This window comes from Delphinus delphis, chromosome 15, assembly GCF_949987515.2.
Source record: "Delphinus delphis chromosome 15, mDelDel1.2, whole genome shotgun sequence".
In the NCBI taxonomy this organism is placed as follows: Eukaryota; Metazoa; Chordata; class Mammalia; order Artiodactyla; family Delphinidae; genus Delphinus; species Delphinus delphis.
Genome location: NC_082697.1, coordinates 61,283,284 through 61,308,224, shown reverse-complemented (window position 1 = coordinate 61,308,224; position 24,941 = coordinate 61,283,284). Strand labels below are relative to the sequence as shown.

The 24,941-nt window shown below is 43.4% G+C and overlaps 3 protein-coding genes across 8 annotated transcripts in view; 1 reads left to right on the top strand and 2 right to left on the bottom strand.

Moving 5' to 3' along the window:
* Positions 1-1,056, top strand: part of PDXDC1 (pyridoxal dependent decarboxylase domain containing 1) — a 50,079-nt gene extending 49,023 nt beyond the window's left edge. Inside the window, exon 24 of the mRNA XM_060031785.1 lies at positions 926-1,056. Within this exon, the coding sequence (XP_059887768.1) occupies positions 926-985 (60 nt within the window). The 3' untranslated portion in view covers positions 986-1,056. The remainder of the gene's footprint in view (positions 1-925) is intronic.
* NTAN1 (N-terminal asparagine amidase) lies at positions 223-14,144 on the bottom strand. Of its 3 annotated transcripts, XM_060031786.1 has the most exons (10): positions 13,921-14,144; positions 8,307-8,409; positions 8,165-8,230; positions 7,772-7,880; positions 5,819-5,892; positions 4,163-4,216; positions 3,564-3,617; positions 2,424-2,521; positions 980-1,093; positions 223-566 (listed from the first exon to the last, which is right to left on the bottom strand). In XM_060031786.1, the coding sequence occupies exons 1-10, from the start codon at positions 13,999-14,001 to the stop codon at positions 387-389; spliced, it is 933 nt and encodes a 310-aa protein (XP_059887769.1). In that variant the 5' UTR covers positions 14,002-14,144; the 3' UTR covers positions 223-386. The 3 variants fall into 3 exon arrangements, with proteins under 3 accessions (XP_059887769.1, XP_059887770.1, XP_059887771.1); XM_060031787.2 differs by lacking the exon at positions 8,307-8,409 and having other exon boundaries at positions 13,921-14,129; XM_060031788.2 differs by lacking the exons at positions 8,165-8,230; positions 8,307-8,409 and having other exon boundaries at positions 13,921-14,129.
* Positions 14,145-15,621: 1,477 nt separating this feature from the next.
* Positions 15,622-24,941, bottom strand: part of RRN3 (RRN3 homolog, RNA polymerase I transcription factor) — a 28,247-nt gene continuing 18,927 nt past the window's right edge. For 3 of the 4 annotated variants that reach the window (XM_060031781.1, XM_060031783.1, XM_060031782.1), the window contains 6 exons: positions 24,773-24,903; positions 23,635-23,819; positions 22,384-22,492; positions 19,696-19,848; positions 18,624-18,711; positions 15,622-17,726 (listed from right to left, as the gene is read on the bottom strand). In XM_060031781.1, coding sequence (XP_059887764.1) covers positions 17,565-17,726; positions 18,624-18,711; positions 19,696-19,848; positions 22,384-22,492; positions 23,635-23,819; positions 24,773-24,903 — 828 coding nt within the window. In that variant the 3' untranslated portion in view covers positions 15,622-17,564. Of the gene's footprint in view, positions 17,727-18,623; positions 18,712-19,447; positions 19,546-19,695; positions 19,849-22,383; positions 22,493-23,634; positions 23,820-24,772; positions 24,904-24,941 lie in introns of all 4 variants that reach the window. The other variant, XR_009522139.1, reaches the window with a different exon arrangement.

Genomic DNA, 24,941 nt, shown 5'->3' with positions numbered 1-24,941 from the left:
TGAGGTCAAAAAAAAAATCTCTGTGAGATGTATAAATTCTCACCGAACTTTACTGCATTTTAAATAGTTCTTTTAAACAAAATAGATGACAGTTTTTCCCTTATTCACTAATTTAGCAGAATTAGACTTACCCAAGTATCTGAAATAGCTGCTTATAGCACAGTGAGAAAGCTGGCTTCTCTTCTGCCTCTCATTACTAACCAAAAAGTAAACCTAAACAAATGCCTTTGCCAAAATAAGATTTTATTTTAAAGTCATTTGAAAAACACAGAGCAAGGAAAGAGACCTAAGACTGAATGGATGTAGAATGGATATTCTTTCCTACCTCCACCAGTGGTCTTTTGTCATGCCAAAAAGTTGCTTTCTTTGGTAATTCCTATTTATTTTTAGCTTCCTGGAGAAGAGATCTTTTCCCATAAGCCATCTTCATTTTTTTTGTAGAGTAGAGCCTTATTTCCAAGAAACAGCGTGTTAGCCGGAGAAGGGTATTTCTTTAAAAACATCAAAGTAGATCTAATATGTTTAACAAAGTGGGGGGGCTCAGCCAGAGGTGACGTGGAAAGGTTCTGGAAAAACAAACAAGATTTGGGGCATGAGAGAAGAACCCTGCTCTGTTCCCTACTTTGATAAAGATGTCAGAGTCTCTCTCTGCTCCTTAAACATTAATCAGGCTGTTCTCAGATCACTATATATATATATATATATATATATATGTAATTTGTAAAATTACATAAGAAACGAGGTGTCCTGGGTTAATGAGAACAAAACAGTTGGTTGCCTACTGCTGCCCTGTGTAGATGTCCATCCAGGACTCCACTTACCCCTGACTGACACAGCAGCTAAACAGGGTCTGCCAATGGCATCCTCCAAACACTGAAGGAAAAGCTGCTGTTATCTAGTCTAATCCCTTTTTTTTTCCTTACAGATGAGGAAACCAAGGTCCACAGATTTAAGATTTACCCAACCTGTAAATTCTCACCTCTAGTATTTGCTTATCATCTTGCTGCAACCAGAAATCCACATGGGGAAATGGCATCCAGGAATATGGTCCTATACGAAGTTGTTCTGTCTCTGCATCGTAAATACTAATCATCTAAAAAAGAACGTTTCAAGGATAGAATTTAAGGAACGTTATCAGCTTAAACCCTACCTTTAATGCAAGCTCCAGTGTAGTCTTGAAATTAAGGCATTTGTCTGGATGATAAGCTTCTTTCAATTTTTGTCTCATAAGTAACAGAAGCTGCTACTTACTGAATACTTTCCACCTCTCTGGTACTACACTTTGTGGGAAACAGACATTACTTTGTTTAGTTCTGACAACAGTCCTGCAGGAAGATGGCATTTTTCCCATTTTGGTTGGAAACCCGAGGCTCAGAGAGACGGGCCCGTTGCCCATGGTCACATGTCCGTAAGAGTTAGGGCCAGGCCCAGACCCAGGTGTGTCTGACTGAAGTCCACACTCCTCAATGCTACATGAAACACTGCCTCATTATTCACACCCCGAGTAACCTTGAAACTTAAAAGTACACATGCCATTGCCCCATCAGAAGAAGGGGAAAACCAATTTGTAAAAATGTTAATTTGCCAAATGATCAATTCCCTGAATTCTCAAATGTGCCAATGGTAGTTTTCAGCTTCACCAGCAATGTTCAATTTTGGTTACTGAGACTGAAATATGTCCTGAATCTTAGCTAAATCAAGGCTGTTATGCTACTTGAGAGGCTGCAAAAGGAACCCTAACAATGTCAAAGGGTTGGCAGAACAGACCATTGAATCCAGACATTTCCAATGAAAGTGGCAGTATTTCATAAGTGAGCAGATTTCTTTTGGGTGCTCTGAATGCGATTTCTATTTTTTTCACTTTAAGCATTTTAAAAGGATTCTTTCACCCATTCCTCAATGTGTAAGTCTTAGGTTTTTATTTTTCTAACTTTTAAAATGAAGGTGTTACTTAATTAAAAAGCACCCTAAAGCAATCAGACTCTTAAAGTGATTTGATTATTTTGGGGGTTAATCAATTCATCCCAGCAAACTGGTCTTCAGTTACTTGGTCCGGAGGAGAGTGTGATCCTGAGGTGCAGAGGGGAGAAGGCTCTTCTTCCCCCTTAGCTCGCCTTTCTCTGCAGCAGCTTCACTGGTAAAGTCCTTACAAAGTAAAAGGGGCTCGTTCTCTTTGGATCTGGGTGCTGGGTGTTCACATACCTCCCCAACATCTTCACGGCAGAGAACTGGGGTCTTGAGCTTATAATTGAAAACGTTCATTATTATTCTACGTGACGTGTTCGTGATGGTTCCTGATCATGTACAACTTTAAAGAAGTGACAAACTTTTCATTTCTAAGGTCTATAAAACTTAAGACTTTGGAGTTTGATGCCCCCCTTTTTTCCTTAACCCTGTAACACAAAGATGATAATCAAACTCACTGGTCCTCCTGTTAAAGCTCGTGCGGCACGTAGCTCCTCCTCTGGACCTCGGTCTTGGAAGGAGGCTCTGTAGATCTCCGAGGTTTTGATGTTGACAGCTGTGAGGGACAACAGGATGACTTCCCTGACAAAAGCCACAAGGGCTGGCACAGTCTCACACTTCTACCACCACATGTAATAGAATATGGATGAGTCTCCCTCAGAGAGAAAAGAGTGGAAACTGAACAAAGTTACTCTTAGGTGTCTGTAGCATCTACCTTCCTGGAAAGGGATAATGCAACCCTTTAGCCAAGCATCTCGCTGAGAAGAGCTGAGGCCTGAGCTGGACTAGGTAAGACCTGGTTCCAAACCAAGGGCCCCCCCCACAGGAGGCGCACCATCTCTTCAGGCAGTGCGTGGCAAAGCCTCGCTGGTCAGCCCTGTGACCAAACACGGCTGCGAACATGGCCTGGGACTGGGGCCAAATCTGGTGTTTGTGTGTTGGTTTTTACTATTTCAGACATACAAAGTATAGAGAATAAAGCAGTGAACGCCCAGCCAAATAAATATCACAGATATGGCAGGAGCCCTCTGTAGAGACAGGCAGGCTCACCCTATTACAGCCTTGGGAGTCCTCGGGGCTGTTACAGGAGGGAGGAAAGTTCTGGGTTTTCTTTAGCCTGGTGGTTGCACACTTTCCTTTGTAGGATCTTTGTTCTCAATCAAAACCTTAATTAGTTCCCTAAGAAGGGAAGAAGATTCAACTGAATCTTCTTAGGGATTCGACTGAATCCCTAAGATTCAAATTCAAATGCCCTGCTCCAGCCCCCAGAGCACCGGCTGGAAAAAAGCAGAGGCCTCTTGGGGGAGCAGAGACCACTGACATTCAGCTTTCTCCTAATGGGGGTGATGCCTACACTTTATATTTGCTACCCTGTTTCTTTTCACAGCCTTAGGATGTGGATGTTTTCTCTATTTTGTAGATAAAGGTTAGAGAAGGTAAGCTTCTTTCCCAGCAAATACACCGAGAAGTCAGGATCAGAACCTAAGGCTGTGACACACCGACAGCAACGGGCTTATTAGCTGGTGGAATCGGCCTTTAACCGGAGCTTGTCTTGTCAGTGTGAGACCAATAAACGCTCCAATCAACATGCTACTTACCAATGCCATAAATTACTGGAAAGTGGTTTTCATTTTCTTCCCGGTCATTTAATTCTAACACGTAAAAAAAAGAAATTTTAAGATCAATTTTTAATAAATACCAACAATCGCTTTTATTTTCCATAAATAAAGGCCAAGGAGGAGTCCCCACTGCAAAAGGGGGGGAAATCAGAACATGAAAGGGACTGTGTCCCTGTTTCCCTGCTGAGCCCCAGAGCAGTAAGGTTATAGCGAACAAACTGCCTCTCCAGAGTCTGGGCCTCCCAGCCGCCTACACGCGTGGCGGCAGCTCCTCTCCGGGATCTGGCCCCTCCACCTTCCCAGGAGTACAAAGCAGACTGCTGAGAATCCCAAGGAAGGACAGAGGAGTTGCACTCAAGGGGGTGGGTCAGGATCTCAACTGAGGTTGAGCAGGATTTGGAGTGGGAAGGGCGGGGAAGGCCATCCCAGAAGATATGGGAAAAGCCAGAAGGCATCAAAGCATTTGACAAACAGTGCCGTCTGCGACTGAGGCACGGATGCTGGGTCCTGCTTTAAGAGCAAGGGCAAAACATCCCCGAAATCTACAGCTTTGCTTTGGGAAAGATGGCAGAACTTACCTGTCACACATAATGTCACCAAGTGAATGTCATCTTCCTGTCTGTCAAATTCACCTACGATGAGAATTTAAAAACTGATGTCAAACAAGTTCCTTTAGGGACTTTCCTGGCGGTCCAGTGGGTAAGACTCCTCGCTCCCAATGCAGGGGGCCTGGGTTCGATCCCTGGTCTGGGAACAAGATCCCACGTGCATGCTGCAACTAAGAGTCCTCACGCTGCAACTAAAAGAAGATCCCACATGCTGCTGCAACTAAAAAGATCCCGCGTGCCACAAGGAAGATCCTGAGTGCCGCAACTAAGCCGGCACAGCCTAAAAAAAATAAATACTAAAACAAAAACAAAAAAAACAAAATCCATCTGCCAATATGTAAGCCAGTTCTGAGCTGTGTGCAGTATTCAAAAGAGTTCAGGCATTTGACACACAATTAAAAAAAAAAAAAGTTCCTTTAATTAGCAGAGCATATGCTGAACAAGTCAAGAAGGGGACAGAGAGTCGGATCCACTAGCCTTCCGGTCACAACCTGGCCTCTTATCAGAGGTCAGATCCACATGAGCTGATGCCCAGAACCCTGCCTGCCAAGGGACAGATGTGCTCCTAGCCTCAAGCTCAAAGGAAACTTCGACCAAGGCTTTCCATTCTTCTCTCCATTCTGAGAGGCTGGGGGGACAAATTCATAAGATTTTTACCCTTTTCCTAAATAACTTTTTTTTCCTGATTATCAGTCATACAAAAATTGATCATTATGAAAAATTTGGAAAATACAGCAGAGTGGAAAGAATATGTGGGTTTTTAAAGATATAAGTGTATGGGCTTTTAATGGCCATAATCCTAGCAGTTAACATTCAGTATGTTTCCTGCCATATTTGTCCATGCACAGCTGAGCTCAGATGTAGACAATTTTATATCCTGTTTTGTACATATGTATTTTCTCATGTAATTCAAACCTCTTCATAAGTATTATTTTTTAATGGCTATATAACTGTTCCTCTACTAATGGACATTAGATTATTTCCAATTGTAAATAACATTCTACTGCCCATCTTTGGGCATAAATCTCTGTGTACATTTCAGATTATTTTCTTATAATACATTCCCAGAAGGGGAATTACTGGGTCCATGATGGACCATGATGCCAAATGGCTTTCCTGACAGGTTACACCAAAGTATGTTCCAGTGCTGCAGGAATACACCCACCTCGCTGCCTCATGGTTAATCAAAGAACATCTTTTTTTTTTTTTAATATTTGCTAATTTAACAGGGGAAAAATTGGCTTTTATCGGGGTTTTAATTCTTTTCAGATTAAAATGGACATTTCTGCCCAGAAGGTGGTTCTTGTTTTCAAACAATTCACAGCACTTGCTATTTTGGGATGCATCACCTGCTATTTTGAAAGAAAATCTTGTCCCCATCCCATTACCTCTAAGCATTTAGCTCTTTGCTATCCTGTCTTTATGGAAGATTCCAAGCTGAGCAGTTTGTGTGGCTCCAAGGAGGTGCACCCCTTTGTACTGTACTAATAATTGGGATTTTGTACTAATTGGGATTTTTATCTAAGCAAAAATAGATACTAATTGGGTTCTGTACTAATTGGGATTTTTATCTAAGCAAAAATAGATACATATTTTTATCAAATTTGAGGAAGAAAGTGAACTTACTAAGAAGCTGATGAGTCAGTTTTTGTGACAACTGCCTGTCATCACTGAAGCCGCCCACGAGGTGCACTTCCAGCCTGGCAAAGAGACAGGAGGTGGTCAGAGGCCGAACAGCACGGGACAGCGTGTGCTGGGTCTGCTGTGAACTTTAGCTCTCGGCTCCCGGGCCCCGTTTACACCTCAGCACATGCACAAGAACCCATGCGGCACACTGGGACCCTGCCCGGGTGCCTGGGGGCCGAGCGGAGCTGTGTCTTAACACCAACATGATGCCACCTCGAGGCACAGGGTGAAAAAGGCTGCTCTGGAAGAAGACAACCATGTCACACAATGGACCTGCCCCAAGCGGGATGCTTCCAAAACCTCTTAAAAGTCTCAGCCTAAGAGGACCTGGGGTGCAGAACTGGGAAGGGCGGGACTGACACCTTCCCTGCACAGACGCCGTCTTCTCTACCACCCAGCGTCGTGGAGAGATGGGTTTGCATCTCCGTTTCACAGAGAAGGAAACTGCGTCTGTGTCTAAAGCACATGCTTATCTACAACACCAGCTTTTCCCAAAGTGGGAAACTTTGAACACTGGCCTCATGAAACAGAAAAAAGTGTTCTTGGGGTTAAATAAGTTTGGGAAGCCTTGCCTACTCCCTAAGGGAGTCACCATGCACAGCAAAGCTCCAGGTAGGAAGCCCTACAGCTGGAAAGACCACACTAACTTTGTTAACCCTGAGTGCCCCATGCACACTTCTCTGCTAACCCCTGGTCCTCAGCCTATGACAACCTGGCAACCAGAGCTTGGGAAAGTGTGGCCGTATTTCACATCCCTTCTACTGACAGACGAAATCCTCCTGAGGAATGAACCAGAATCTTCTGCATCAGCAGCACAGGGCAAAGCATCAAGTCGCCTCATGACATCTTCTATCTCACAACTGTGTGCTGAGAATCACGGAGTTGGGCCCATGGCCCAGTCTGGCTACGTAACCTGGAGGGCCCAGCAGTCTGGCGACTGCACAAGCCACAAAGCCGTGAGGCTAGCCCAGCCTGTCGCAGACCTGGCAGGAGAAGAGTTAAATTTTAAAACTGCTCTGTGTTACATTAGTGAAACTCAGAACAGAGAGGCTGGTCTTTTAAAGTCCTGGAATTCTAAGAACTTGCATATGACTAGTTCATTCAAATGAACTGCTGCCTTAGACTTCAAATAAGATGAGATGCCTGCCAGGCCCGCCAACGAGAGAGAAAGGGGAGAGGACAGGCGTGAGTACCAGCCAGACAGCCAGGCTGGGGTCATGGGCCTCCCGTTTAACTAACCCTGTGACTCTGGGGAGCTGAATCTCGGGGCCGCACATGTGAAACAGGTGGTCATGCTTTCTGTCACCGGTGAGAGGGTTGGGCGCTGTGGTGGACACCCAGGGCAGGCGTCAGCTGTCATACAGAATCCATGACACTGAGAACTGCACCCCCTTCCTCCCGGCCATCTCCGGCTCCTCCCCAGCCCTGTTTTCCTCAGAGCCCTGTCCACCGTTAAAATCCTGTTTTGCTGACATCTCCTTGCTATGGAATATGAGCCCCGCGGGGGCAGGGTTTGTCTACTCCATTCACTGCTATGTCCCTAAAACAAGTTCTAGTTCACAGGAAACATTCAACAAACAACTGCTGAAAGAATGAAGAGATTCCACCGCTGGGATGTAACAAGGCAATGTCCGCAAAACGGACATCTAAGAGGACATTACTGAGAACAGAACTACAGATTCAAAGTCAAACCTCCCCTCGTACCCGCCACCCATTCACTCCCTCAGCAACTACTGACGAGGGGCCGACGCTGGGCCACGCTCTGCTCCAGGGGGACCAGGCGGCCACCGTGCTGGTGACAGGCCACGTTGCTGGAACAGCTGCCACGGCTGTTCCCTCTATGTGATGGTGTCAAGTTCCCAATATCACAAAACAGAGTAGCGTGGAGCTCACCTTCCACATTGAGTGTGGTCGGAAAAGGATTTTATGGAGTTCATGATCAAGGGGACCTCAGCTTTGGTGTCAGTTCCGTCACAATGTGTCAAGCAGGTAGCCCCATTACCTGAAGAACAAGGGTGAAACGACTCATGTTATTCCCGATGAGAACTCGGGCAGCAGGCCAGGTCTACGCCTGTCCATTCGGACCGCCTCATCTTTGAACAGCCTGTAAAAGGAAAAATAGAGACGTCTGGGCTGCCCAGCCAACCCATCTGACCAGGGCCACAGGGAGGGGCCATGCAGATGGAGAAGAGGTAAGCGGAGCCAGGAAACGCAAATCGAGAAATTCATGGTCCCACGTGTCGGGTCCGTTTAAGTTAACGGTTTCCTTCATCTCTCTCATCATACCTGTGTGCCTCAGGACCACAATGTGACAAGTGGTGGCATCATCAGAACCCAGAATGGAGATGGAGCCTGTTTAAAAAAGAAATAAAATAAAATATCCAATAGCCTTTGGGGATAACGCCCAATTCACTGCTTCCTAACCTACCATCCTTTGGGGAGGTCACTGCAAGCTCTCTTTGCTGAACATACAGAAGGCCCTGGGGTCCCACTTGTTGAACAGACTGACCTCTGAGAAGTCTGGCTCTTTCCTGTTTAATTAAAAAAAAAAATAAAATAGTGATGGAAATTAGTGAGGATTGAGTGACTAGAGAGGTGGAGAGAGCCAAAGTGTGCCCTACGTGGGAAACACACACTTGTGAGGTCTGAGGTGTGTGTATTATCTGACAGAAAAGCTAAAATAAAAAGGCAGCAGCAGTAACTACCATGTGGAACAATATGAAGGAAACAAGGAAGTTCTGTTCTTTTTTCACCCTATAGAACAAGACCCTAGTACCTATGAAATAAGATGCAAAAATCTTTCCCCATTCTTTACAATTGTAAAGAGAATCAGAGCATATGGACTAGTGGATTGGGTGGCTCAGAAATCACAGACCTTCACTTTCTTTAAAGAGGAGGAGGGATCCAGACCTTACCTGTCTCCTAATCTAGTAATTCCCACCTCTGGAAATCTGTACTGTGGAAATAACCTAAAATGCACTCAATCCCTGTGTTATCGAGAATGGCACAAAGCTGGGGACAACCACAGAAAAGGCAAGTAAATTATGCAGAACCAACTCACAACTGCTAACTGCACAGACATGAAAAAATGAAGACTATGGGAAAAGAGCTTGGAAATATAAACTGAAGAGCAAGATTCAAGTAAAAAAATTTAAGCTGCAAATATGCTGTTAATACAACAATGCTAAAAATGTCGCCACATACAGGGAAAAATACTGGAAGGAAATTCACCAATATAACCATGATTGTGTTAGAACAGGGCAAACACAAGTCATTTAACTGTCGCTCTATTCTCCAAATGTCTTATGATGTAATTATGTTATTAAAGTAGAAAACCAAAAAGGAGCCCTCATAAATAAGCAAATTTATGAAAAGACAGGTTAATATTAGGTGTGAAAATTCTGACTAATTGAATATTTGTATAAATTATTAGTAAGCCTGGGGGGAAAAAACTCAGGTGGTTAATTCTTTCATGAGAACTAAACTTTTTTTTCTTCAAAAACATCAAATTGAGGCATCACTAAAATGTTTCATAATTTTCTTCTTACTTGCAACAAATAAACTCCTCAATAAACAATTTCCTAACCACGTGTGCAAATACAGAGCTTGTGTACTGTCTAGACCAGGAAATATTTTTATGGTCTTATACTGGCTTCTGGCCATTCCTCACTGTTGGTGCTAATTTAGGTTAGTACTTGCTTACTTAACAAAATACAAGAGATGTAAAAAAACATGACAATACACTTGACGAGTTCTAGAGGGTTCTCTTTTAATAAACTTTCATTAATTGGAAGCAAGGCAGCAGTTATAGTGAGACTGGCCCCTCCACTTAAGAAAGGAACTAAGTTGGGATTAGCAGATGCAAACTATTATATATAGGATAGATAAACAACAAGGTCCTACAGTACAGCACAAGGAACTATATTCAATATCCTGTAATAAACCATAACGTAAAAGAATATGAAAGAGTATATATATAACTGAATCACTTTGCTGTACAGCAGAAATTAACAGTATAAATCAACTATACTTCAATAAAAAAAATTTTTTAAAGAAGAAAGGAACTAAGGACTGAGTGAAGTGCAGTGTGTGATCGGACGGCTGAGTCTGGGAGAAAGAGATGCAGCCAATTGTGCAAAAACTCACAACACCTCATAGCAGTAAGCACTTTTCATTTTCACGCCATTTCTCACCTTAATTCAAGATAAGATAAAGGAGAATGCAGAATTTCCTTTTTATTATTCCTTTAATACTTACCTCTTTTTGTTCTTTTCGGGGAGGGGGAGGGAGAAGTCACGGCAAATTTTTACCACTTATTTTCACAACTTGGTCACCACCCAAAAGCAAAGCTATTTCTGAGAAATGAATTATCACTTGCGTGCCCAAGACCAAAAATCACAATGTCTCTCATCGACACAGCTCCTACTATTTCCCAGAGAAACAGAAGCACAAATTATCAGGAGAGAGAATGGCCAGAAAGTGAAAACAGCAACGTTGCTTTCGTCTTTCACTTTAAAAAATGAAAAAAGGTTAGCCAAAGTTCTCCTCTGTGGAAAAACACACAGTCCTACTTTATAAACTCGCATCCTTTCTGAAATAAAAGCAGTCGTTTTCTGAACTTTTTCTGAACTTTTTTTATTCGCTGGACGCTCAGATTCACGAAAAAATATCTTTTCCCTCAGTCTCTCCCTGCTACGGCTCATCCTCATTTCCCAATCCCTATCGGATGGCACTGTTCTCTTAACGCAGGGGTCAGTACACTTGTTTCAGGAAAGGGCCAGACAATAAGTATCCTGGGCTTTGCAGACCATGCGGTCTCAGCTCCTCAGCGTGAAAGCAGCATAGACGACACATGACAAGTGGCCGTGGCTGTGTCCCCAGAAAGCTACTTATGAGTGACACTGAAATTTGAAGAAAACGGGAGAGCAAGTATGAGAGTGCCGCCAGGCGCAGCCCTCAGAACTGAGCCTTCCTCCCACCCCTCGGGCGCTACCTCATTTCAGTCCTTTCTTCCCTTACACCTAAATTCCTACAATATAGTGCCCGGGGGCCTCTCCCTGAGCCAGTGACCTGGGCATTAGGCTGAGCTTCGGTGCTCCGTCCCCTCCTCTGGGAAACGGGGCTGATGACGGCCACTCCTTAGGCTGCGGGAGGATTAACTGACAGCAGGTCTGTAGGGGGTGGCTGTCACCATTCCCCACCTCTGGTCCCCTGTCCTGACCCCGCTTTTCTGCTCAAAAAAACCCTTCTGAGGAATAATTACAGGGGTTTATAGAGATTTAGCTCTGTGAACGTTCCTAATGGGGAAAGAGCATAAATATTGCGCATGCTTAAAGGCAGGAACGAAGTTACGTGGAATTCCATGGGACTGTTTCTCAAGAGGCCGCAGGACCAGTTCCTGAGCATCCAGTGACTGGTTAAGAACAAAGGCTCTACACAGCACCGCCCAAAGGCGCTTGCTGCAGCGATGGCAAGGATCTGTACCTGCCCTGTCTCATACAGCAGCCACTGGCCACACGTGGCTGTCGAACACTTGAAACGCGGCTACTGTGACTGAGGAGCTGATTTTTAAATTTTATTAAATTTTAATTAACTTAAATGTAAATCGCCACATGCAGCCAGTGGCTAACATATTGAGCACTGCTGCTCTAGAGGCAAAGGCGGACCACCTGGGTTGTGATCCAGGCTTCACCACTCACAGGATGTGGGATCTTGGGCAATTTACTCCACCCTCTGTGCCTCAGAGTCCCCATCTGTAAAATGGGAACAGGAGCAGTACCTGCTTCCTAGGGCTGGGATGCTCAGCAAGTTCCACGGCATTGCTATCATTGTTGCTGTTGTTACTATTATCCTATGCTAAGCATAGCTATGGACAGGCTTGTAAGTGCTGCTACTGCATACTCACAACCTACTGTCACATGAAAAAGACACATTATAGAACAGAATATATAGTAATGCTATCATGTAAAAAAGTATAGCAAAATGTGAAGCATGGTTGTGGTCACAGATTCTTTTTTCTTCTTTTTGAGATTTATAATTTCTATTTTCTTACCAAGGGAACACTACTTGTTATTTAAAAAAATAATTAAACCTTTCATTTCTCCACACTGCATGTCAGCTGAAAGATCCATCTAAACCCCTGCCACGTAGGTACGACCTACCCCTCCCAGCTTATCTTCCACTCTGCCCCTCCTGCCCTCTCTGCCAGGGAAACAGGCCAGTCCACCCGCCTTCGGGGCCCTTCCCCTCCCGCCCAGGGGCCATGGGGCACAGTCCAGCTTGCTCAGCTAGAATGCCCTCCCCCTCTTCCCTTAGGCTGCCGAGATGGAAGTGCCCCCACCCCCGCCCCCCCGTTCCTGTAAGGCAAACTGGTCCCCACTACACAGCATTTCTAGGCCACGTCTCCCCAGAGAGGCCAAACCTCCCTTCTAGGGGTCCAGCCGCCCTGGTATCTCATCTCATTCCCCCCTCTCTACACACTTAGGGGGCTGCCTTGGACACTGATCTAACTTTTTATCATAGAAAATTTCAAGCAGACGTAAAAATAGGGTGCCACCTATATTCTTTAGGCAGCTGCAATTTTTCTCCCTTGGTGAGTCGTACTCCCAACTACACCAGTTCATGGTGTGGCAGTGACACAGTACAAGGAAAGTATTTAACACTTAACCTAGTGTCTGCTAGGTGCCCCATATGTGTTGGCTAATATCACTACTGTTTTCTTGAAATGCAAGTTGAGAACCACACAGAGTTGTCCTCTTTTCCCTGTCAGTAACACCCCCCCCCCCCGCGCCTCATCTTTTGGGTCATTTTCAGGGGTCATTCTGCTCAGACATTTGTGGAACAAATATTTACAAAGCACAGATTCACTGACAGGGACTGCCCTAGGCTCTGAGGATACAAAGACACACTGTCTGCCTTCAGGAAGCTTACATTCTGGGGGCGAGACCAAAGGAAAATAAACAAAACAAGCATGCAGACAAAATCACCCTGCAACTGTTACAAAAGAAAACCCAAAAATACCTTCCCTAAGCCTACAGACTCAATCTGGTTCCCCAGCTTCACTCTGCAGAGTGAAAAGGGGCATTTTTTTTCCCCTTTATGGCACTTAATTAACAGTCATGGTATTTGAGCCACCCTGTGATTAAAAAACATCCCCACCCTATAAATGTCCTGATTGTGGGGAAAGAGGCAAACACCATAGGCAACGTACATTAGAGGCTCAACATGAATCTCTTAAATCAATGAAATGGTTGATTTCCCCTTAACTGGATCTGGGGCAAGTGGGAGGTTTGGTTCGGATTTTTTTTTTTTTTTTTTTTTTACAGTAAGAACCCTTTTCTAAACAGTCTCTGCATAAGCTTGGACTAAGGGTTCAGAGGTCCATCTAAGGACAAAAGCAGGAAACAAAACAAAAAACCCTTCCATAGGGTGTGGTTCCTCAACACGCCCCAGCTGGGTGAAAATAGGGCCCTTTCTTCCGACTGAAACTAACCGGGAGCCCCAGATCCCGGGTCTAGAAGACTAGGCGACCCGCCAGGATGCCCCTGCCCACCCCAGAAAACCTCCTGCTTCCTGAGGACCCAAGGACGATGCCGCGCTCACCACGGGTGGGGATCCCCGGCGAGGGAAAGAGCAAGGGCGCTGCCCAGATTTGCCTAAACGGGCCAAGTCCGGATTGGAGATTGGGACCGCCCTGTCTGGAAAAAGGGGGTCCCGGGGTGTCCTCAAGCCGCGGTGCTGGGCGACCCTGGACAAGTCACCTAACCTCTCTGGGCCCCCGTTCCCTCCTTTGGAAAAGAGGGGCCTCAGCAGATGCCCTCTAAGGTCCAAAGAAGGTAAAAGCTCCACAGATGCCTCAAGCGAGGGCAGAAACTCTGCTGCCGGCGGCCTGGGCTCCGGATGTGCCGATAGCACCTCCGCTGCGCCAAGTTTCGAGCCTGATTCGGGGAGAGCGGGTGGTGGCGGCGGGGTGAGGAGGGCTCTGGACCGCCTGCGGATTCCCTCGGGCCAGCCTCGAAGCCCCCCGCCCGGGCCCTGCTCACCTCCAGAAGCGGGTGGGCTCGGACGAGGTCCCCAGCGGACTGCGGCAGCCTCACTCGCCGCCCCTCCACGAGCAGCGGCATCGCGGAGGCGGCCGCCCCGGCAGGCCCAGGGAGGCGGTGGCCTCCTCAGCCGCGGGCCGCCCGCCGCCCCTGCCCCCGCCCTCGCCTTCGCCTTCGCCCTCGCCCTCGCCCTCTCTCTCGGGCCGCCCCGCCGCCGCGCCCAGCCGCGGGTGCCACCGGGAAGTGGAGTCCGACGGAAGCGGTGCAGCCCCAAGAGGCTGAGGAAATCTATGGTGGTGGTGGGGGGGGGGGGGGCGCATGGCCCCATGGGAAACGTAGTCCAAACGGGAGGGAGCGCCCCGCCTCCGCTAGGGGCGCTGGGAAATGTAGTTCTGAAAGCGTGGCTCACATTTCAGCCAACCTGGCCTGAGTGCGGGCTCTGGGGTCGCCGCCTGCCTAGGTTCATATCCCGGCTGTGCCACTTCCCATAGTGACCTTGAGCAAGTTTTCCGAGTTTCCGAACCTGCCGTTCTGCGCCATAGGATTGTATTTAATAGTAAACACAACCTGTCTTAAACTGGGAAAATGGAGCCTAAAGTTTGCTAGCTCCACACATTCAGAAATCATTAATAACACCTGGTGCTTGACACTCATAGATGGGCTAAGAACCCTGAGAGTAAAGATCAGCAAGATACCCTACAGACCCTACTGAGGACAGGTACCCTGGCGTGAGACTTCTCACCTTATTTGAGTTTAAAATAGTTTTAGCTATTCTAAAACTTGGAAATATTACCCAAATAGATCCAACTCCACATTAACAAAAATAATTTTACAAAAGACTGGTGGGACGAAAAAGAGGCCCCACTTCACACAGAGCAAAAACTATTAGAATGTCTACAGGATGCTGTAATAAGCACTGCCTGGCAGGTGGAGCCTTCTGGCCCTTCCCCTCCAGCTGAGATTAAGTTGGTACTAAGTAGGTAATACAGGTGAAACGGAAGTTATCTTTGCCTTGTAAAGACCTTTCCATGAAAATGCTTCCAGCTTAACTAGACTTTCTCACAAGGTAACCAAACAGCTGACTTTACGTGCATTTTCATCAAATCCTCACAACCATAAAGTAGGTATTAGTAATTTCCACTTTTATTTTCAAAGTGGAGCTCAGAGAGAGGCTAGGTAACTTGCTCAAGGTCACACAGCTGATTAGAAAGAGAAGACAGGTCTGACACTCATGACACTGGTCCTTTCACACTTGTATGAATTGGCCACTTCTCATTAAAGAAGACCTGCCCATAGCAGACAAACAAAATCATGGACCCTGGAACTCCTACCCGAGTTGAAAACCTGCTTTTGAGTAAGAGGGATAGGAAAATCCTGTTTTCATATATAATTCCCAAGGAGATTAAACAACTTTTTTTTTTGCACAGATGTTCCTTAAAAGCATGTAACTTTTTGGAAGTGTTTGTTTTCCTTGGACCCGTTGGGTGTGATCAAGGAGTCAGTGACACTTCAGATGCACCTGGAAGCCATTCTCATCACCAGTATGCAATTATTTTTGAGTACTTGCAATCACACTGGCATTACTTTTGCCTCTTTAATATAGTATCAAGTAAAGTCTCAGTTGCAGTTTTCTATGGCAAAACGGTGCTTTAATACAGTAGATCAATAAATATAAAATAGAAAAAACACAGGAGTCAAAAGAACATTTACATGAGAAGCTTCTTTATTGGGGTACCTCCCTGTATTGGCATAAGGACAAAAGTTCCAGATTAACCATGTCATTGTTTTATTTTCACAGTATTTTTTTTCTCAAACTCCTTTGAAATTTTTGACTTATTTGTCTAAATACTTCTACATTAAAACTACTTCTCAACTCACAAAGACCCCACTTACTGTTAATTTCTACAGACACATTTTCAATTACTCATTTTATCCACTATACAAAAATCCTACCTTTTTGTCAGCAGTTAAAAAAACAGAGAACCTAAAGGCTCTCAAACAACTTTCCACCAAGTCACCAAAAGAAAATCACCAATACCCAAAACTTTTTAAAACAATAAAAATTTCTATTTTCCAAAAACATATTTACAGACTGAAATTCAAACTCTACATTGCCATCAATGTAAATATATGAGAGCATACAAAGCCCTAGGAAAGAGAAAGTATTTCATTATAAAATATTTGTGATCAAGAAAATATCACTTGCCTTTAAATAAAGAATAGGAAAGTGGCAGAAAAATAAATATATTTAAAGGTGTCCGTTTTCACAAATAACAAGTACACAAATAAGGAATGAAGCTAAAATATGCAGGAGCTTCAAAATGACTAGCAGCGCTTGCACAAATTTATCATACAGCGAGGTTGTTTAGACTCCTCTCTCCCAGTGTTTAGTTATAAAAATACAAAAAGAGCCTCGCCAGAGGATTTCACTGAGCTGGCATCCATGGTACGAACAGTCAGTAGACAGGGACTGTAGCTGTAACCCTGACCTACTGTTGCTAGCAAAACCATTCCACCAAATAACCTAAAATCCCCTCTCTTCCCCTACTTTTGGACAAAGAAATTCTCAATGATCAATACTACATTCCACTACAAGTAGTTCCAGTCCTGACAGCACTTCTGGGAGCGTCAGGGTAAAACACTGTGAGCTGTGTTTTATAAAAGTCCAACCCTACTTCAGTCAATGTGAATTACATTTACCTGGAACTCCTTTTTTCTTTTAAACCCATTTTTACACTCACAAATGTACGATGTGTCTGATTCTGTTTCTCTAAATCCTCTCTCGTCCCTCTAGGCTTTTATTAGTTTCTGAAGTCCCTGGAGATCTCCTTCAGTGCCAGCTCCAACTTGCAGCATCCAGGACCAGCCCTGGCCCCCTCCCCACACTTTGCTGCTATCTTCTCTGCACCCCACTGAAACCGCGGAACACAAATACAGTTACAGCAGAGGGGAAACAGCGTATCCAAAAGAAACTCATTCTGAAGACTTCAAAGAGTGTCCTTGAGGATTTTTCAGTGAAAAGATATCATATCAACAAAGTCCTGTAAGTATGGCTCTGACAAAAACCTCATTAAAAATGCAATCTGTTAAAATAGGCTGTTGCTATTAGAAATTTCACAATAATTATGTCAAAAAGCTGTAACAAAAAAATGTATACATTAAACAAATGAGCCAAGCTTTCAACACTTATCATCAACTCCACCGTAAAATATTGCACATGATATTCTGTCTTTTCCTTTTTTATTTTTTTTTTTTTTGCAGTACGCGGGCCTCTCACTGCTGTGGCCTCTCCCGCTGCGGAGCACAGGCTCCGGACGTGCAGGTTCAGCGGCCATGGCTCACGGGCCCAGCCGCTCCGCGGCATGTGGGATCTTCCCGGACCGGGGCATGAACCTGTGTCCCCTGCATCGGCAGGCGGACTCTCAACCACTGCGCCACCAGGGAAGCCCCTGTCTTTTCCTTTCCTTTTCTGCAAAACAGAAAAAACAAAAACAAAACAAAAAACCCAACCACGTCTGTTCAGACATTAGAGTAAGTCTAACTTGAAAGTGAGATGCCTGAAGCACGTACTCGCTCTAGTTCAACGCGATGCTCAAACAGTATGAACCTTGGTACTGAAGGGCACGACAGGAGGAATGTCAGTCTCAATCACAAATCCTTGTGATCATGGGGGACTGGTCTGGCAGGTATAAGACAGGTGGGGAGCCCACACTGCTTGAAGGACTGCGGAAATGCGCATCAAAGGAGCTCGGTGTAATCCCAGCTTCACCTTTCAAAAAATCATCTTCTTCATCTTCCACCATCTCCTGCACAAAGAACAGAGATTATCAACAAGATCTCAAGTGGCAGTCTGAAATGCTTTCAAGAATCCCTTTCCTCAGGAATGTGCTACTTCTGGAAAGACAAACGTGAAGGAAAAGAATCTTAATTTCGAACGCTTCCCAATGCACACTTCTTTATTATGAACCGTCCGCACAACTGCTCATCACACGTTATGTTTGTTTAAAGTCTGATTTTTTGTTTTTGAACAGATTTTAAGCTCAACGAGGGCAGGTAACATGATATGTCATTCTTGCTCAATCTAACATAATGTGAATGAATGAATGAATGACCATCCTCCTCAGACGCAAAATTTAAAGAAAGAATAAAACTAAAAAGAGCTTTCCAATGATTACTTATAAAAAAGAAGACAGGCACATTAAAGCTGACTTTTAATACATAAATGAATGCACCACAAAGAAACAAATGGTGACATTTTTTATTATTGGATTCTAATTTTCTCCTTTGGCAATAGCTGCCTCAGCCCCATGGCCACGCACTGGAGGACATGCTGCAGACCTGCATCTTCACCACCTATTCATGAAAACCTACAAAATTAATGTTAACTTCTGGGAACATTTCAACAGTAAGCAAATCTGAGACTGTTACTTGGTAGTAACGATCAAGTGGTAGAGATCTAAATGTGTTAAGCCGACTTTTATTTACCCTTCACTTCCCAAAGTCAGCATGTGAAGTGTCTGGTTTGAACAATTCATTAAAAAACAAACACTATTCTCGTAAGAACACAACCTGGGCTTGGAATTCTGTAAAGGCAGAATGAACAAATGTAGTATTTTTCAAGTGTAACATTGCTATTAACTATTTGACTGTGCTCTGTAACCACACAGGAGATTCCCAGAAAGTATGTTGAATCATAAAGTTACCTTTTTAATGGGTTTCTTAAACTCCTGAAGCTCTTCTGCACTCATGTCTTCCCATACCTGATAAAGAGGATCAATGAATTTCTTGGACCTGTCAAGAAGATCAGGTTTCAAACTCAAATTAAATACTACAGCAAAGGTCACCACATATTTAACTCTTTTCTCACAAGACCCATTACCCAAAATGAAGAAGTAAAAACTATCGCTCAAATAATAATAGTGTCCAAAAATATCCTATGTAGGTTCTGTAACTAACGGGGCTCCTTCTTTGTAAGAGTTCATCCACTCACGTAGATGGAGTATTACACCTACTGTTTCTCAACTTTTCATTTTCAAGTGAAATTACTTCTCAACTTTGCAAAGATTAACAGTGAGTTATAATATGCCAAATGAAGGTGAAATTATATTATTCTGGAAATTCCTTTTTAATATTCCTATAGTCATTTACTAAAAATAAATCTGGGTAAAAAGACCAATCTGGTTTCAGTCAACCAAGACTTGGGGGACCAGATAATCCCAAATCATTGTGTTGTTAGTTACAAACTGTCATAAGCAGAAATCCTGCTTCCTTATATATATATATATATATATATATATACATTTGAAGTTAAGACTGGCCTGGGGGTTTTCCAGAACTACCCATCCAGATAAATCACTTGGCATTTGCTTATCCTGTGCAACAGTATGGGATGTGGTCTCTAGAAGAAGGAACAAGTCATTTGGCAGAAATTTATGAGCCAAGAAAAGGCAGCATCCTCCCTATCCAGGTACCTCTATCCCCAGCCTCTTGTATTTTTAAACCAACAGGTTTCAAGAAAAACAAAAACCTCTTGGTGTCAATCTGGGCTCCTACTGAAGGAGAGACCTGCAAGCCCTCGTGTGCCACGACCCTCAGCAGCCTTGAACAGGCTTCTCCACACTGGGCCTGGAAAACACGCAAGGAGACCACGAGACCCTATCAACGACCAGAAGGGTCACTCACCACAAAGAAATCCCAAATCCCGATCCTGGTAAAGGCACATACACACCGCATTTAAATTCACCATCGAAAGGTCGACTGTCTAAGTGTACCTACCTCTTCAGTACACAAGGATCGAAGGGGAAGAAAGTGTCAAGTGGGTTCGTGCAGGTTTGCACTGAGTCCCCCCCAGCAGTGTTTCTGATAACTGGCAGCATCTGGCGGTTGTTCCTCTCAATGAGGGTGTAGCAGAAAACAAGCTGGTATTTGCTGTGGAATAAAACCAACACAGACAGAGGCATTAATGTGCTGGAATTACTCTGCATGGACACGCCCGTTCATGTGTGACAACTACCCCGACTATATAGATCTTATTGAACATAACAACTACAAGAAAAAAAATAACATAAAGTAGAAAGTAATGCTTTTAGGGTACAGTCCTCTGGGCCTACTATTTACAAGTTAGCGAAGGAGAAAGAATATGTGCTATCACTTTAAGAATATGAGAGTGGGCTTAGATTACTAATCAGGCAGAACTCACTAAAAATTAATGCATTCACGGTAATTCTTTTAGTTTACAGAATTATGTAGCTGTATTTACTTATTTTTTACTGTTTGTAAGAATTAGTGGATTGGTGAAAAAGGGATTCAGGATTCACTGAGAGGAGATATGGGTTGTTGGTGGAGACACTTGGCTGTTGAAGATATTAAGGAGGGTACTAAGGGAGAGCCATGGGGTTTACTGAATCACAACCTCAGAAAATGCTGAAGAAAAGAAAAGGCATAGTGAGTGAACACAGTTAAATGGACAGAAAAACTTGCGATAAGAACCAATAGGACCAGGACTTCCCTGGTGGCGCAGTGGTTAAGAATCCACCTACCAATGCAGGGGACATGGGTTCGAGCCCTGGTCCGGGAAGATCCCACATGCCGCGGAGCAACTAAGCCCGTGAGCCACAACTACTGAAGCCCATGCGCCTAGAGCCCGTGCTCCGCAACAGGAGAAGCCGCTGCAATGACAAGCCCTCGCACTGCAGCGAAGAGTAGCCCCCACTTGCCGCAACTAGAGAAAGCCCATGCACAGCAACAAAGACCCAGCGTAGCCAAAAATTAATTAATTTTAAAAACAACAACAACAAAGCCCAACAGGACCATATGTTGTCAAACTCCCTGGTGGTTATGACTTAGGAACTTCAAAAATCACTCACTGGGCCACTTCTTTGAGAGGAAGATTTAGCTCACCTTTGCCAACGCTCCCCCTCCCACCCTCCCTCCCACGGTATTCATTCAGGTATCTGTTCTCAGGCTCTTAGGTCACTACTGCTATTTTAAGCACCATATGTTCATTTCTGTTCCATTAGCCAAGGATCACATTTGACTCTTGGTGTTAAATGGCCAAACCACACTGGAGTACTTCGCAATATTCGGTAGAAGTGAAGATGTGCACCTCCTACAACCCAGCAACTGCACTTCTGGGTGACAAGAAGTATGTGCCTGTGTACCAGGACACACACACAACCATGCACCCACACTGAAAAAGGAAGACAGCTTAAATCCCAACAAAGAATCGATGTTTTAAAATTATGAGAACATTACGCAGCAGTCGAAATCAAAATACAGCTATATGAGTCAATATAGCAGAAGCAGTAGCTACAGAATGATACATAAATTCCTTGACACAGACCTTTATTTTGACCTCTTGCTCTCAGCCTCACGTCTTACTCCTAACGTCCATGCTAACCCCAAACCCCAGATCTAGAGCCTCTCTGGCCAGTCTGCTCCTCAACTGCAGCCCTCTACTCCCACCCCATGAATATTCTACGGGCAGCTGCCTCTGCTTTGCTCCATCCGTTCTACTCTTCCAGCTGCTTCCTATCTTCCCGCGATGTGCTGGAAACGTCCACCCACTGGACACTGTTGCTTATTGGTTTCTTATCTTAATTCTTTACTACCATTTTTGAGATCTGAGGGAGAGAGAATACCTTCAACTAGATGGCCAGCAAAGGAAAAATAAGCCTGCTGAATGAGAGCAACAAGATGTCTAAAGGGGACTGAGGGATGCAGAAATTATTCTTATCTCCTAATAGCTCAATCTGTTAAAGATTTTAAGCTATGATCCTGCCCTCAATATCAGGATAAGATACCCAAGGTCTCCAATTCACTTGCTACGTGAAGCAAAATAATTCAGTGAATGCTTAAGAAGGAGCCGGCCTGCCGGCATTCAAACCTTAGCTCTGCCACAGTCTAGCCATGACTCCACACAAGTCATTCAATCTCTCTGTGTCCCCCTTCTCGCCATTTATAAATAGGGATTAATAATACAGTCATAGGATTGTGTGAGGATTAAGTGAGTTCTATGCAGAGTGCTTATCAGAACTGTGCTGGGCACACAATAAATGCTACGCACATCAGCTGTAGCCACAAGGCCCTCAATGAACCAATTTCCTATTGTTGGATGTTTATCTCATGTCCAGTCTATTTTTATTACCATTATGAGAGTCACTCTAATAAACATCTGTGGTTTGTACCTCTCAGCTTGCTAGCTGCCTTACTTATTTCAAAGTGCCTAAGCTTCTGCTGAATTATCGTCCTCAGATTAAAAAGTAGTAGCAATTTCCAGTGCAACCAAAGTATAAAAACAATACCTTCAATGCAGTGCTTTCCACAAGTACTGGGTTATTGGTTTTTAAATGTTTTTTGCTATTAATTTTGTTAAGTAATTCCACAGAAATTTAATGGAATTTTATAATACTAACATAAATTCACTTTGAAATAACTTCCACAAATAGAGCATAAATAACTTACTTTGTGATTGCAGCAAAAAAGTTAACTACCGAGGGCAGGCAAATCTTCAGAGGATTTAGCTGACTCATCACTATCCGTTCAAAATTTAGACTTTGAAGGTACCTCAAACCTTTGATTAAAAAACAAAATATTTTTTTAAAAAGATACAAACACAATAGTCCAAGCAGCACTTATTATTTTATACAGTAAAAAAAACAAATTTAAAAGAGGTATTTGCACAAATGCTTTAAAGGTCCATGTAGACAGTCACGCAGTGTAGAGCCCAAAGAATATCACTAGGCTCAACCATATGTATTTATGACCAAACCAACTTTTCTAAAGAAAAGAGTTTATTCTTTTAAAGATTCAGGAAGTAAACATACATTTCCAGTGGGCAATAACCTTACATGACAATTTGGAACTCAGATATAAGCAACCTCAGCACATGCTGAGCGTATAGAGGGAAACAAAGACTGTGATGATTTCTGCTAACAATCATGGAATCACTAAAAAGCTGAGACAACACAGTGATTCTCCATTCCTTAGAGGTAATGATTATACAATATGGAATTTCTCCTTCTTGAATTCCATATGTACACACACACACACACACACACACACACACACACACAAAATCTGTCAAATGTGACAGCCAACAAAACCAAGAGAGACTTACATGTCTTAAGTTATCAGTAAAGTTGAGCATGTTTTTCAAGTGTGCATTAGTTGTTTGTATTTCAGGGTTTTGTTTGTTTGTTTACAAAAAACTATGGAGGTAGAAGGAAAAATTAGGTAGATACTACTGTCTTGGAACCAATAAATATACTTCTCTCCTATGTTAAAAAGAAAGACACCACACTTATTCTAAGAGGCAAGCAAACCAACTTGTGCCTAAGTGTCTTTTGTTAGGAGATTCTTTGATGTATATTTTGATAAAAATTACTAAAAATGGCATAATGTAATGGCTTACAAGAAATAGGTCCTCTTTTTTTTTTAATATCTTTATTGGAGTATAATTGCTTTACAATGGTGTGTTAGTTTCTGCTTTATAACAAAGTGAATCAGTTATACATATGTTCCCATATAAAATAGGTCCTCTTTAACCAAGACGCTTACCATTTATTTATACAAAGAAAAGCAGTGATTTTACTTATCTTGTGATAAAACCCTGTCCTACTAGAGTTCATACAACTATTTTTAAGCCCCACATCTTTTTAGAAGTGGGGCTTAAAAGGAAATTCCAGTTCATATCCATCACCCCACATCACTGACCTTCCTTCAGGTTTCCACTTAAAAGCTGCCTGTGTCTAAAAACAAAAGTGTAGAACACAGCTTGGCAGGCTGAATAAAATGGTCCGTGGAGAGCAACGTCACAAAATGCCTTTGTTCCTGAATCCTGGTTATTAAGGTATACGTGCAGCCACTTAACCAAAAGATCGAGGCATGATTTTACAGTACTAGAGAAAAGAAAAATTCAAGTCAACTTCACTTGCTTCATAAAAAACTAGAATGACATAAGAACACACAATTGCCTCTCCTTACAAACTAAGAAAAGTCTGTCCATTGGCTTCTGTATCTATCACCCATGGGCACAGAGGAGAAGCAAAGAAAGGAAAGAAAATGGTAGGCAGGTGGAAAGACAGCCTTCCGGTTACAAGCTCAAGCACATGGACCTCCTAGGAACAACAGGCAGGCCCCTAAGAATGCCTGAAGTCCCAAGAGCTGGAGAACAGTTTCTCCTCATCAACTCAGAAGGGCTTCTCCAATGGCCTCCCAGCCCTCTTGGGGGAATATGGCCAAAGAGCAGGGCATGTTTACTCACATCTTACAAGAGAAAGACAGTCCAGTTGACCTCACCATTCCCTAAGGGGTTCTGATGAAATCCCATGGTCAACAATTTAGGACAGAACAGCCAGATAGCTTTTAGCTATCAGGAAAGGGTTTTTAAATAGCATCCTTGTCCAAAGATATCTTCATGGATAAGTAGAAGAAACAGGCCCAGAGCTGGCCTCCTAAATAGATTTATTACCTTTAAAAGGATTTTTTTCTTCAGCTTTAACAGATACAATTGATTCGGAATGCAAATGAAAAATGACAAACCTATAAAAAGAATCAAAACAGTATACAACACTGTACACCATCCATGAAGACAAATGGATCTTCATATTCAAGTGCAACCATACAGAACAGATTACAAAAGCTTTTCATGTGAGGTTTTACATTTTGAAAGGAGACATTTTATTCTGAAATTGCCTCTCAGAAATATAAACTTCTTGAATAGAGTGGGAGAACAGATTTTTTCACTTTAAAGACAGACCAAAAAAATAAGGCAGATATTTCTCTGACTTGAGACAATACTATACTTTTTAAAGGATGATATGAAAAGCACTTGGAAAATTAGGTTACTTACATAAGAGGAACAAATTTAGCTCTTGCCAAAAAGCTTCCAATATAATTTGCAGCAGCTTGCCTGATGATAGCAGGATTATTTGGATCCTGCAATTTTTTCCACAGATGTTCCAAAAATGCTTCTGCAAATCCCTATAAAAAGAGAAGGTGTTGGTCTCATCTTTTTTTAA